Below are 15482 nucleotides of genomic sequence, written 5' to 3'. Positions count from 1 at the left end.
ATATTTTTACAATTTTTTTCAATGATATTTCTTATCAATGGATGAAAATGTTTTAAAAATGGTATATTTCATTGTAAAAATATTTCACAATATTTCTGCTATAACAGTATATAGTTAATAAAATATATTCAGCCTTGGGTAGAATTAGAGATTCCTTAAGAACATGTAAATAAGCATATTTTTTCAACTTTACTATTATTTTTTTGCATTGTATTGTATTGCATTTATTTATTTATTTGTTATTAGGGAAGCGTTCTATATAATATTCTGTAATGTGAGGGGGACGCTGGTGCGGATCCAAATGCAGGATTTATTATGAGAATGGTCAGGCAAGCATTGGTCAACACAGGACTAAACAGATGTATATGGACAATCCAGAGTCATGGTCTTAAACAGGCGGATGGTCAAAGGCAGGCAGCAGATAGGAATAAACAATAAAACAAAGCGAGGGTCAAACATGGCAAGACATGGGAAAGGGAACCTGTCGTAATGTTTACAGTACAGTTTAACAAGACTCAGCACTGATGATAGTTCTTGTAATCAGTTTATGACAGTTCATAACAGCTTCAGCTGCATGTGTTGACAATCAGCGGACAACCGGAAAAGGTGTGTGTGTGGTGCATGACTGGATCTGTGGTCCATGTAACGGCAGATTTGTAATTCTTTAGCGATCTGTGTTTTTACCTGAGTTTTTACCAGCGATCTGCAAGATTTAAATCGCTGGTGATTGTGACACATACAGAAGTAACACAAATGACTCTGGTATTACTGTGAAAGCAAATTACTTAAAATCTTTCTTACAATGCGTCACCTTAAATGCTCTAAGTTTCTAAGCATGCTAATTTGTTGACAAACCTAATAAAACAGACGCCACGAGCTGCTCAACACCGCTCTGATTCCTCATTACTGATCCTGCTCAACATTCAAAAGCCAGGAGCGATTGGAGCTACATAAACTGCGCTCATGTAACCTTTTTGTTTTCTTCATGCCCTGCTCCTCATGAATAAATCAGTTGGAGGGTGAGTTTAACACACTCTGAGTAGCAGGAGCGAAAACATCTCCACAGCCTCACATGCCATTTCAGACTGATTCAACTGTGAGAAATGGCCTGCGCTGCTCACTTCATGCAACAGAATAACATGCCGTCTTTAAGGGCTGGATTGAGATCAGTGAGCACTTCAGCTTCTAAACTCAAACAAATCGTTCAGCGTACGCCTCGCATGTGACTCGTGCAGCGAGTTCATCTCATGGTGCAGCAATGTTCAATATGTGCAATCCCATTAGGGCTCATTAGCGGGAAGCACACACCTTCAAAGTGAGACAAACGTCCCTTTCAGAAAGAGTCTCCTTCATGGCTTAATAACGCCAAGGTGGCAGGGTCAAAGACGTGTGGGACATCTGTATGTGCTGGGATTACAGGATGCAAATGAAGACATTTATTGATAGACATATGGTGATCAGATGTTTCAGGATGGATACATAAAGTGCTGCTTGAAAATTTGTGAAACACTACCAGAACTGATGAAAATGTGATTAATTTGAACAAAATAAGAGAGATCATACAGCATGCATGTTATTATTTTTTTTTATTTAGTTCTGTCCAGAGTAGGACTGCATGACATATTATTTTTATATGCATAATATTTTATTTTTCTGCAGTAAATATTGTGATATGAACACAGTTTTACAAGATGGTTTTCTGGGGAGCCTATCAGTATTCGGGTCAATAAATTTAATAACCACAGTAGAAAAAGAATGGTTTTCTTACTTTGTTTTGTATCATTTCCAGTCCAAATATCAAACAAATTCTTAGAGCAAGTGCATTTTTTTGTTTTGTTTTTACCATCAGAAGAAATGAGTCAAAATTAAAAGTCTTTCCTTAAAACAAGCTAAAAGTGAGTGTAATAATGCTATTTTCACTTTAAAATGTAGATATTTGAACAAGAAACAAGACAAACATTTGAAGTAAGATTTTTTTTTTTGGCATAAATCATATCAATTCTGTATAAATACAGTGATTGAATACAATTCTGTAGCTCCTGCTCAACTATAATGCAGACTCAACATTGCATATCTTGGTGACGTGTGGATATCAATGCTAAAATTATTGCTTCATCGATTGTACAGCCCTAGTCCAGAGTAAGATATTTTACATGAAAAGATACATAAACAATTTACGTTATGGGAAATGATTAAGCCTTAAGTGCTTTTGGGGATTGTTTTTTTATCTACTCTTGGGTGATTATGATTGTCAATGATGAGAGACATCCTTTATCAAACACCTTTCAATTGTTACAATCAGATTGTTGTAATTACTTAAGTAAATACGTTTTTAAATTCCTCCTCCCTCAGTAGCAGTTGATGGCTAGTAGACTGCATATTGATTTAGAGTAGGGGTACCATATATGATTTATTTATATATGTGTCAAATGTAAAATGTCAGATTTCTCTTTGAGTGTACGCTGCAAATGAAATTTCTCTACGGGGACAAATAAAGTTAACTAACTAACATTCATTCTTCCATGGTGGGGCGCCCCACCAAAATTCATCCCTGCCACGTCTACATTACAGCTTCTTATTCAAAGTTGCTGCTGTTTTTTATATAGCGGGTTATAATCGCATCAAAACATATAAAATGTATGTGAATTATAGCAGAGCAAACATTTCTGTAATTGTAGTTGTGCTGCATTATTTGATTAACCCTTTAACCGTACATGCTTACTGAATGATTGACTGACAGGGCTGCGCAATGCGTGAGGGCAGCAAAAACAAAGTTCAGTTATGAGGAACACAGTTTCCATAATTATACTTTACCTATAATAAAGGTTTATGGTTCTGGATACAATGACTTGCTAGAGTTTATAGCTGTTTCACTTTACTTTAGGACGCAAATATTACTAGCAAAATTATTAAATGTTAAAGACATAGTCATTACATAAATGCAGTAAATCACAAGTGTTTATTTGGGAGCGCGTGACCTGTGATTGAGCAGCATATACTTTAGGGCGTGCAAGAAGTTTTGTGTATGAACAGAGGAAACCGGTTCACAAGCAAAAAGATTCACATCCTCGTATTGCATAAATGCGATCTCAACTTATAATTCTGTGCTCCTGACATTTGTCATTAAAATAATGCCATAGGTAGTTAAAAGATCTTTGTAAAAGGCCTGCCACCACAGCTGGATGTCATTTTAACAGAAGTCAATGGGGCGAAAACAGCCAGAAACATAACGAAAGTGTAGTAAATTTGAAAAGTATATAAGAGTTTTCAAGAATTTGTCTTTGATATTGGTTATTCAAACCAGTTACCAAGATGCTTTATTGAAGGCACTTCGATTTAGCGATTATTTGAGATTCGATACATATATTCTAATGTTGATCAATACTGTATTTGTATCTTGATATAACTGTAGTAAATTGCTTTTGCGTATGACTTCACGTCCTCTGCGCACTTTATCAATGACACAAAAATGGCATAGGTCCCGCCATCGCTAACTGCAGCTTGATCAATATGGAAATGTGATTGAATAGTAATTTTGCTATTCAAAATATACAATGACAAGAGTGGCTACCACTGATTAGGCTTTTTTTGCATGACAAAAGACTACTAGTGTTGAGAAAGGAAGAATGTTCTGAAAAAAATAATAATACAGGATAAAACCTGATTCTCCTGGGAAAATAGGTCTCCTTATAGATACAGGTACATTAAAGAGGGCTCAACGATTTAACCCAAGTTTGTGTTATGGTTTAGGAAAACAATGTTACTTAGAATCACTCTCAGAACTCTGGGTCACTCTGAGTAGTGAATAACTATGAAGAAAAGAAGATGATAACATAAGACTGTTCTAAAAATATCCCCGGTGCTCAAAAGAAGATGAAATAACATTTGATAATGGAGATGAAAGGATGGGATGGGAAAGGACACACTTTGTGCAAACTAAATTTCCATTCTATATGCTGTAACCCTCATGTGTTTATTGCCTTGTTAGTGTGTGTGTGATTGATGACCTGGATGATCTGTAGAAAACAAGTGTTTCAGCTCAGGACTCCCTGCTGTTAAACTGCTATAAAAACTCTTACACATAACAACAGTGTATTCACAGAGTGAGGAAACAGTAGGTGTGTGGGATTGTAAACACACAGTTGATGAGTGACGGCACATGGATCACCACATGCTGGTTTTAAAAATGACAACTTTCTGGTTACTGACACAGATCTTTACAGTGCCACATCACTGACAAGCTTGTTTTCAAAAACCTCCAGCAGCTCTTCATGAAGTTCAACATTGCAAAAATAATTTTCTTATTCAGGAGATTTGTCATTTTCAGCATCAGTTCGTGTAAGTTTGAAGCTTGCACTCCAGATTGTCATGAACGCCCTCAGGATGTCTTGCTGAGATTGTGGATTAAAGATAATAATGCTGAAAATAATGTTCAGTTTCTTCTTCACAGACCAATCGGTTTGCTTCATGAGGCCTCTTTGTTTCATCAGGAGCCACAGGCATTCATTTTGTTTTGCCTGTATATGTTTTTTACTCTAAAATTGCCAGAAGCCATTGACTTGCATCATAAGAATCACCTACATTTATAACCACAATCAGCTAAAAACTCTTTTAATGTTCTACTGAACAAAATGTCACCCTACATCTTGGATGGCCTGAGGGTGAAAACTAAATGGATAGTTTAACTCTTTCCCTCGGATGGAATTTTTAAAAGAATTTTGACATAATGCTTGGCAGAATTATCTCTCAACCTATTCTTGTATTTATTATATGGTAGGGGGCGCTGTTATGCATCTTCTGAAATCTCTCAAGTCTTCACAAGAAGCAGAAACAAGCAATATGTAATAAAAGCAAGCTAAAAATTTAACAACCTGATAATTAAAATGCCAAAAAAAATAAATAAATAAATAAAATAAAAAATTTGAACACACAAAAGGACTTTTACTAAGCAGTGCTTGGAGGTGTTGATGGACTCTATGTTTTGATTAGGGCCGTTTTGATTAGGGCTTGTTCCATATTGATAATTGTTGAATATGCTTTTAACAATGAATTTTGGAATATTACAATTTTTTTATTAAAAAACACTTTATTTTATTTTACCAACATTACTGAGGCTATTTTAATGGTCAAAAACAAAAAATATCTAAACAAAATATCTGATCTCTTTAGAATAAAATAAAAAAGTGTTAGACTCTAAAATTTGATGAATAAAATGTTACAAAGTATGTGCAATGGTAAAGGTAGATCAACATCTGTAAGGTGTCCATAATAATAATGAAGTAAATCAAGTTGAAGTAAACTCAACTTGACAAAACAAAAACAAAACAAATTATGATAATCAAAACTGAGCTTTTAAGTAAAGGAATTAACCATCATTATTTACATACTGTAACATTACAAATTGTGCAGTTGAATGACTATATTACCTCCTACGCTAAAAAAAAATCTTTCAGATGGAGAGCTAGTGGCTGGGATGCACATGAAAAGAACCCAAATAGCCACTCGGGCGACATCCTTAAGTGATTTTTTATTTACAATCTCTTCACTGCTGCTATACGCCACTCATTTTTGCGTGTGTTGTTATTCTGACCTGAAGTGACAAGTGCGAGCGCATGCTTTCCTTTACCATTTTCAATAGTGTCTCTTGTAACTAGGAGACTATCAACTGTTTTCTCAGGAGATGACAAACGGACAAACCATTGCTTTTATGGTTTATAGAGGTAAGTATTTATAAGTTTATGGAGGAAAGTAAAAGGCACTGCAGTGTTTGGGTGCGCTGTGTTTGTCTTAGGTAATTAGTCTACCGTTGTGGAAAATGCGTATATTCCACAAGAAGTGTGAAGCAGATTGGTTAGTTCTACTTACATGAATCCAGGTGCACTTGTGATATTTGGAAAAGTTCAGATGCTTTTAAACTAGGTGTACCTGGAAAATGCACGCGTCACATCTCCATTGAAAATGACAAACTTAAACCCTAAGCTTATTGATATTACATCCAAAGCGAGCGCTCAGCAGCCACATTTTAATAAAACTAAAGCCTTCACACCAAAACTACATACCAAATCTTTTTTTATCGTTATTGACAATGGTTTTCATTCAATAAATAACAATACAGATTTTATCACCCAGCCGTAATTTTGATCATCTTTCTGAATCCTATCTTGATGTAGTCTTTCTAGTATTTTTTAGTTTAGTACTTTCGTTTTTCAATAAAAAATAAAATCTGTTGTTTTTTGAAAAATATGTAAGTAAAACAATGCATGAAGCTACATTTGTTTAAGCCCATAGGCTTTATTCTCTCTGTCTTTTCATAATTTGTAAGGCAGTCATAAATATTTCTGAAAATTATAGCAAACCTAAATAATAATAATAATAATAATAATAATGATAATGATAATAAAATATTACTAATACTACTGCTACTGCTACTAAAACTACTACTACTACTACTACTACTACTAATAATAATAATAATAATAATAATAATAATAAACAAATAAAAATAAATATACATTTGAGGTGATTTTTGGATGGACAAAACATTTATATTAAAACTGAATAAAATTCTCTCAAAAGAGGAGTGTGGATTTTCATTTCATGTCAACTGAAATATCAAAATAATAAAACAAGAGAACAAGTTTAAATATTTTTGAATGTACACAAGACAACAACACTTTTTTTTGTTTGCATACCTTCTGCATGCCCTGCAGAGCCTGCTGCAGGAAGCTGAGCTGCTGCTGGCGGGTGGCATCCTCCTCGCTGCGCTGGGGCTGCGCTTTACCCTGCTCCTGTTTCAAAAGCTCCACCTCGTTCCTGTAGGCATCCAGCTGACACCGCAGACTGTCGTTCTCCTCTTTCAGAGCCTCCACCTGAGCCAGCGGCCCTGTGAGGGCAGACGGTTGAGGAGATATGAAAAATGACAATTGCATTGGCGACAGGAAAAGGGAAATAAGCAGACAGAGACACATGGGCGAGTAAAAAAACAATAACGGAGCAAAAAAAGTAGAGGCGCGTATTAGGCGTATTGTGCAGAGTAATAAGTCACGATGTGGCGGCGGTACACCCTCATAAGAGTAAAAATGAAAGATGGAGAATGGCAGAGGATAACAGTGTTCCTCAAAAGCCGCTTGGAGAATTTGGCTGATGGACTGAGATGAAAGGACCCTCAGTACCACTGCTGCGTTCCTTTGGCTTTCAGAGGCTAATTAGAGAGGATTAAATGGAGAGAAAGTGTATTACTTAATTCTTGACTTAATGTACCATGGGCATTGTTATCAAATGGCTGTAATTAAAACTGACGCAAAAGGGTTCTTCACACCAAGACGTTCTGTCATTCAGCTTTTCCTTAACAGCTCGATGATCAGAGACGTCACCTCTGCTCTGTATCTAGCGGGAGAAGATAACGGGATTATGCCGAGAAGCGTGTCCCTAAAGATTGGGTAAGGAGAGGGAGGAACAGCTGGGCGCCCGATCGCCAGGCTGATGAAGGAGCTTTGGTTATGCATCTCTGAAGAGCGAGAGGATGAGCTTCTGAGTGACGTGCGGGGAAGATAAGGAAAGCCAGGTTGAGCTACTGAATGAACGGAGTCTGAAGTCAGCAAGGAAACACATCCCCTGTCTCAACTCTGTGTTCTGAAACATGACAAGATGCCTGATTTTGGCCAAACTGAAGGACTAAAAATTAGTAGATCCTTCATTAAGGAGACAATCTAAGAATTTTTTGCAATACGTAATCTAAGATGGTAAAGAAGAGTGATATTACTCGTCAAAAACCTAGCGAATTTCATTCAATAGCCCTTAAAAAAAGTAGAGTGTCAAAGCTGCTTTACATGAGCGAACAGGCAAAAGACAAGAAAATATTTCAGCTTGTGGGATATGTTCAGCATATCAGGCAGGTGGCAGAGTAGTCAAATAATAAAAAAGTGCTGGGAAGTAGTTTGTTATAGTTAAAATTGTATGCAATTTACTATATTTTTATACTGTCACAAAATTCTCCCTTTAAAGATAGCTCATTTTGGCCAAATTAAAGCACTAAGATTATTAGATCTTTCATAAATAAGACAATCTCAAAATGTGTTGCAACAAGTGGTTTAAGATGATATTATTGGTCAAAAACGTAGCGGATTCAATAGTCAAATCAAGGCTTTTTTTTTCCTTTAGCACTTTTTAAATAGTAGACTCTAAATCTGCTTTACATATCTAAATTTGCTTTACATGATCAAACAGGTAAAAGACAAAAAAATATTTCAGCTTGTGGGACATATTCAGCATATCAGGCAAGTGGCAGAGTAGTCGCAAAATGAAAAATAGTACTGAAAAGCAGTTTATTATAGTCAAAATTGTATGTAATTTTCTATGTTTTTAAAGTGTCACAAAAATTCCCCCTTTAAAGATAGCTCATTTTGGCCAAATTGAAGCACTAAAGATTAGTAGATCTTTATAAAGAAGAAAATCTCAGAGTTTGTCGCAACAAGTGATCCAAGATGGTAAAGAAAAGTGATATTACTGGTCAAAAAAATAGTGTAATTTATTCAATAATCAAATCAAGTCTTTATCGCTTTATAAAAAAGTAGACTGTCAAAGCTGCTTCACATGAGCGAACAGGCAAAAGACATGACAATATTGCAGCTTGTGGGACATATTCAGAATATTAGGCAGGTAGCAGAGTAGTCACAGAATGAAAAAAAGTACTGGGAAGCAGTTTGTTATTGTCAAAATTGTTTGTAATTTACTATATTTGTGCACTTTTTAAAATGTTATGTTTTGACATTAGGAAACTCTTATCATATTTACAAAACTTTGGTGAATTTCGATGTGTCAGAATCCGGTCATTGTAATTTAAGGCTGAGTGCTTTTCTTAAACAGACTTCAAGATGATCCCACACATTAACCATTTTGACTTTTTTGAAAATGACTTTAATGTGAGCTGTGCTCCACGACCAGTGTTGGGGGTAACGTTTGTTATGTTATAATATTACTTTTCCAAAGTAACATACTATTAAAAAAAAGTTATATTATTTGATTTTCTTTTAGAAAAATGTAATGCAAGTTACTTTTTATCTTGCTTAATCAGCTTTTTAAAAAATATATTGCGAAATAAAAATGACCTTAGCCAGGTTGAATTATACACTCAATGAGAGAGCGTGCTGCGAGGGAACAGACAGTTAGTTCGCACTCATCATCATTAGGTCTCTTTTTTTACAGCAGATGAGTTAGTGTACTATTCTAGTAATTGAATAACTCAGCAGATTGGTTTATTTAGAGTCAGAGAGGGATATTCGGCAAGTTAAAAAGTAAGTAATAAAGTACTTAGCCTACTGAAGACGCACCCATTTCACGCCGACTTTGTTCAATTTGGTTAAAACAAATGATTCATTCGCGAATCGCCTGTCATCACTCCACACAGTAAAACAGAAACAATGGCAGGCTGGAGACTTACATTTTTGCAATGGGTTTTTGTTATTTTGGACTTATCCAAGCAAAGAAGTGGATTGTCGTTAAGTATAGATTATGTGCAAGTTAAACTCTTGACAACTGCAAGAAACACAACATCAAATACCTGCAGCGTAACAACAAATGACTGACATCAGTTCATGTTCTCCAGGAAAAACAATTAATTTGACTAAACTGAAAAAAAAAGGTTATTGCTTTTATTGTTGAGAAGCCACTGTCTACTGTAAAAGAGACTAATGTTTTGTAATATAGTACGATTTTTTCTCTTTTGGAAAATGATTTACACATTTGTTAAGGCCACGTGAAGCAATTTATTCAATGTATAAAGTTAAAAGATTGAGTTTGATTTCGGCACGTTTTTATCATCTTACTGTTCATTTAGTTATTAAACATTTTAAAGGTTTAAAATTTGTTTTTGCCTTATTATAAATTATTTTATGTTTGTAGCCTACTCTTAGGCTGTGTTGGATTTTATCTTAATAGACAGTGTATTTACTTAACTAATAACACAAAACGTACAAGAGTAGCAACAAGAGTATACAGCATGTATAGCTCAGGGCTCAGAAAGTTCTTAAAATATAATATCATCCTAAAATTTTTAAAGGAAAATTAAGGTGTAGGTTATTTAGGTGGTTGTTAAATGCAGAGCTTTCTTTATAAAAAGTGGTGAAAAACACCTGCAAGTTCTGATAAAGATCAAATCTGAAAGAGAAAAGTAACTCAACATAACACATTACTTTTCATAAAAGTAACTAAGTAATGCATTTTGGGGGAGTAACTTAATATTGTAATGCATTACTTTCAAAAGTAACTTTTCCAAATACTGTCCACGACTGATACAAGAAATCTGTTCTTATTTGCGCATGGAATTCCACAGTTTACAACTTAATACTAATAACACTGCGGTTAGGATGGAGATTTTGGAGTCACTCACATTCTTGCATTTGGTCTATGTTGGTTTGCATGTACACATTTTGCTGCATGAACAACATCTTGATGGCCCTGAAGTTTGCAGAATGACCGTTCGGTTGCGCTAGACCAGTGGTTCTCAAACTGTGGTACGTGTACCACTAGTGGTACGCAGGCTTCCTTCTAGTGGTACGCGGATGAATCAAATATGTAATATGTACATGCTACATATATTTAAAGAAATTATCAAAAATGATTTATATACGAATATGATGACATAAAGCCTATATTTATGAGGTCTAGGCAACATTTCCAGGTGCTAACAAACCAGGAGTTATTTCTTTTTTAAACTGTACAGAGCTTAAGCTGTTTTTACTAGACCTAATACGCTACTGTATTTCAAAACTGCTCATTATAGTGGGACTTGCAAAGACAATTTTTTTCCGAGGTGGTACTTGATGAAAAATGTTTGAGAACCACTGCGCTAGACTAAGCACAATAAAATGGCAATTCACACGGGAAACAAACACGCATCCTTTATGAACGTATCTCCCATGTTATCAATTCAGTGCTTTGTCTGCAAGCATGTTTGGTGTGATTTAGAGGGGAAAGAAACAGAAAGGGAGAGAACAAGAGATATGGAGACATGGACAGAGAGGGAGGAAAGCAAGCCGTTTTTATTGATCCGTCTCATCAAGCCGCTGCCCCCAGAAAGCGTCCGGTTCACCTTCTGCAACATGGCAGGCAGCTCTATCGACCTGTGCTGCCCAGGGGTGCTGACAGTAAAGAAAGCAGCTCCCATTTGCACACTGCACTGTAGTTATTGTCAGAGGACACTTGGCCGTTACCATTGATTAACTCCGGGGGAAAATAAAAGCAAACATGTTGGGCTGCAGTGACGATGGAGGCGTTTCTGATTCAGTTACAAAATGCACAGGGGTTATCAGAAGACACGCCTCCTCTTTATGCAGGTTGCTCGTTTTATTGGCAGGTATGAAATATTTGTTTTCATAAACGAGGAGGGTGTTGAATTATCTCCTTCATTAACCGTGTGAATCTCCTGGCCTTTCCTATCTGGTGACATCCTTTCAAATATCTGACAACCCACTGACAGTGATTGTTATCATTGTTTTCTAATAACTAAGGTCGCAGATGAGAAGACGTGTGATTCAAACCTGGTAAATGTATGATTATATTTGCATACATCTGCATACTAATGAATGCCTCTGCTACACTACAGAATCTGATATTAATATTCTAATTGTATGAGTTGAGTGCCACATACTGTATATAAGGAAGAGGGCTTGTGTCAAATGTATTGTAAAGAGAGAAATCGTAAGGGATTGTGTGTGAACTAAGTGGTCTCAAGATGCCAAAAAAAGACACTGATATCCCATAGTGATCATTTCATGCTCTCCTATGATTCTCTGCCCCGAGCTGTTATGCTAGAGCTTTTCTTATAGCAGGTTTTTGCAGCAAGCAAGACCTGAAATGAGCTGGAAGAGCAGCTGGCAGACTCACGCACAGATCAGTACTGCCACATTTAGGAAACCGCAGGGGGTTATAGAAGTACTAATACAAAAATTACACTTTTCCTCCATGACTGAATCGGCTGCCGACAGATAGATTTGATTTAATTTGCTCACATGAGAAAGGGAATTCTTCAAAATAAAATGCTGGGGTTGGAACTGTGGCCTAGTGGTTGTAATAAATGATCCAACACACTGAGCCATGTGCTTGGAACGAGGTTGAATCTATGAATCGTCTAGGCTAGAGGTTTCCAAAACTGATCCTGGAGGGCCGCTGTCCTGTATATTTTAGTTCCAACTCCAATTAGACACACCTGAAGCAGTTAATCAAGCTCTTTCTAGATCTAATAGAATCTGCCAGGCAGGTGTGTTGAATGAAGTTGGAGCTAAACTATACAGGACACCGGCCTTCCAGGACTTGGTTTGTGCACCCTAGGTTTAGGCTTTAATATATCCATCGAAGGTAATCTCTGAAGCTTTGACATGCAGCTATGTTCTGAATTTGGGAAATGAAAGAGTTCATGTCTCTACCATTGGAGAAAGCTTAACAGCAAACTGGGATCATGAGTGGGATCATAATAACATTAATTTGTTGTTCAGTGACTTTGTTGCATGACACTCAGTCACTGCTTTCTCCCTCATTGACATCCTTAAAAACATGATGTCTTCTTTAAAGGTTAGTTGACCCCAAAATTTTAATTATGTTATTCCATGCCCTTGAGAGCTCTGTTTGTTTTTGGAACACAAATTAAGATCTGAGAGTTCCCGCATCCTTCATATACAGCAACAGTCCCAATTCAGTCAAAGAGACATTCAAATAAACATCCTCAAAACACACCATATGCTTTCATGTGTTCCTGTGGTTAAATTAGTATTTTATAAAGCTATGAGATACTTTTGTCGGCACATTAAATAAAAATAGCAACAGTTTCAGTATAGGGCATACCTGTCAACACTGAGATGTAAATATACAAGATATGCTTTAATAAGAAAAAGGTACATTAAAATAAAATAAAAATTAAACTATTAAAATTTATGGCCTATACATTAATTAATTATGCAAGAATTTAAAAACTTGTTACATTTTTATTTGTCTATTTAAAAACAGACCCAAATCCCAAAGTGTCCACTTTCGCTCCTTTTCAAATCGCGAGTACAGAAGCGGATCTGGGAACAGTGTTTTTATCACGCCGCAGCGCGTCTGTCATTCAGCACTGATACATGAATTGACTGATTCAGTGATTGCATAAAAAGGGCAACAGTTGATGCATTTTGATGCTACTTTCACTTTTCATAGAAAGATAAAAAATATGGGAGAAATACGGGAAAATACTTAAATGTGATGATAGCTAGATAGAATGATAAAATACAGGACAATCCCAGCAAAAATGGGAGGGTTGACAGGTATGGTATAGGGTCAGGCAGCACAACATATTGTTTCAGCATTGATATTGCAATGTTTGCATCTGCAACAGTTGCATTGCAGGATTTTCAATGTCAAATCAAGACTATAAACACTGTTGAAATTGTAACGTTACTGAAATGTGTGTCATTTGCTTGTGACTGTGTGAACAATTCAAGCCAGGTACTGTAAATCATTCAGGCACAAGAAATTTTACTGTTTGTAACTATAAAAAATATTATTTGTAATTGTGTCTTACTTGACATTTGATCATTCAATTTGTGCACCTGAATTTTGCTAGACTCCCAGAAACAGGAAAGAGTTTATTAATTGACTAATCAATTACTTATCAACACTTGTGATTGATTTATTGTATTTTAAGCAGATGCACTCCATGCAAAATTATCACAGTATGTCTAAAACTATGATTTTTTTGAACAATGAAAAAAAGTATTGCAATGCCAGTATGTTCATTATTGTGCAGCCCGAGTATAGGGCCCACCATCATGTGTTGTGATTGGTTGCACATCTGACATACTTCCTTGCATGCGCCTGTGCTTTGTTTCAAGCAGATAAAGTGCACTTGGGCATCTGTATACTTCAATGCACCGTGCTCATGAACACGGGCGATATACTGACACTGAAGGGGGAACTGTTGAATAAAAAATTTAGAAATTTTAAATATAGTTTATATTGATTTATGTGTGCACAAAAGTATTCTTGCAGCTTAATAGTATTCTGATTTAATCACTGTAGGCAAATAGTTATTTTTGATGTTTTTGGTACCTTTCTGGACTTTGAATGAGCAGGGACTATTGATGTCTATGAAGGATGATGGAGCTCCCAGATTTCACCAAAAATATCTTTATTTGTATTTCAAAGACAATTAAATTGTAATTAAGAACGTCTTTTAAGATGTTTTTATTTCTTGGTAAACTAACCCTTTAACTGAACACTTTGACAAAGCTGGAGCAGTAGGTGTAAATCAGGGGCGCCCAAACTTTTTATTATGAAGGGCCAAAAGCCAAACTTTCTTAAGTCTAGTGGGTCGAAGCTAAATTTGGTTGCCTTGTGTAATTTTTCCTAATTTATTTATTCATACATTCATTCATTTTCTGGTCGGCTTAGTCCCTTTATTAATCCGGGGTTGCCACAGCAGAATGAATCGCCAGCTTATCCAGCAAGTTCTTTATGCAGCAGATGCCTTTCCAGCCTTATCCCATCTCTATGAAACATCCACACACACATTCACACACACACTCATACACTACGGACAATTTAGCCTACCCAATTCACCTGGTGTGCATGTCTTTGAACTGTGGGGGAAACCGGAGCACCCAGAGGAAACCCACGCGAAGGCAGGGAGAACATGCAAACTCCACACAGAAATGCCAACTGAGCCGAGGTTCGAACCAGCAACCTTCTTGCTGTGAGGTGACAGCCCTACCTACTGCGCCACTGCCTCGCCCCTAATTTATTTAATAATCTTAAAAATAACTTAAATATATTTTTATGTATTTATTGACGTACATTTTATAATGATCTTATTACAGTAAAAACAAACCAAAATCTAATATATAACAGAATTGAGCTACACTAGTTTTTAACCTTGATTTGTTTACCGATGCCTCCTGCATATCCGTCGAGTGATAATATTTAAAGTCTGATTCCTTTACATTTAATTGAAAAATTAAATTTCAATTTGAGCATCTCTGTTTAAACATTTAGATTTTTTTGAATAAAGGTTATAAGCCTTCCATAGGCTTTGGCACATGAATGAAATCATATTAAGAAACATACTAAATGTACAGAGCAGTGAATCTACAGCAATATAATTTAGATACACTGGCATAGAGTAATTGATATTTATGCCTAAGTTATTTTCTGACACAAAAAGATTAAAAAAACACGTCAAAATCTCAAAGGGAAGAAAAATTATACGAGCTTCATTACTTTCTGGGAGAATATTTGGAGAAAAGTGCCAGTTACACGGTCTGAATCCAGATATATGTCAAGGGTCATTAAACAGTCAGAGCTTTCCATGAGGTTGGATTCCTTTTTTTTTTTTTTCTCTGCTCATTTATACTATGAAAATTAGCTGGTTATTGCTTCTATCTGGAAATGTGTCAGCACTGTGTGATCTGAAAAAAGGTTCCTCGTAAAACTGACAAATCACCAGCGGGTAGAAA

The 15482-nt window shown here is 36.0% G+C and overlaps 1 protein-coding gene across 14 annotated transcripts in view; it reads right to left on the bottom strand.

Annotated features, from left to right (window-relative positions):
• enox2 (ecto-NOX disulfide-thiol exchanger 2) overlaps positions 1-15482 on the bottom strand; it is a 403572-nt gene that overhangs the window by 28297 nt on the left and 359793 nt on the right. For all 14 annotated transcript variants that reach the window (XR_015507402.1, XR_015507399.1, XR_015507401.1 and 11 more), the window contains one exon: positions 6693-6883. Coding sequence is in view for 8 of the 14 variants with exons in the window: in XM_087281444.1 (XP_087137570.1) it covers positions 6693-6883 (191 nt within the window). In the remaining 6 variants the exon portion in view is untranslated. The remainder of the gene's footprint in view (positions 1-6692; positions 6884-15482) is intronic.

Source organism: Danio rerio, chromosome 14, assembly GCF_052040795.2.
Source record: "Danio rerio strain M-AB ecotype USA chromosome 14, GRCz13ab, whole genome shotgun sequence".
NCBI lineage: Eukaryota > Metazoa > Chordata > Actinopteri > Cypriniformes > Danionidae > Danio > Danio rerio.
This window is presented reverse-complemented; position numbering and strand designations above follow the sequence as displayed.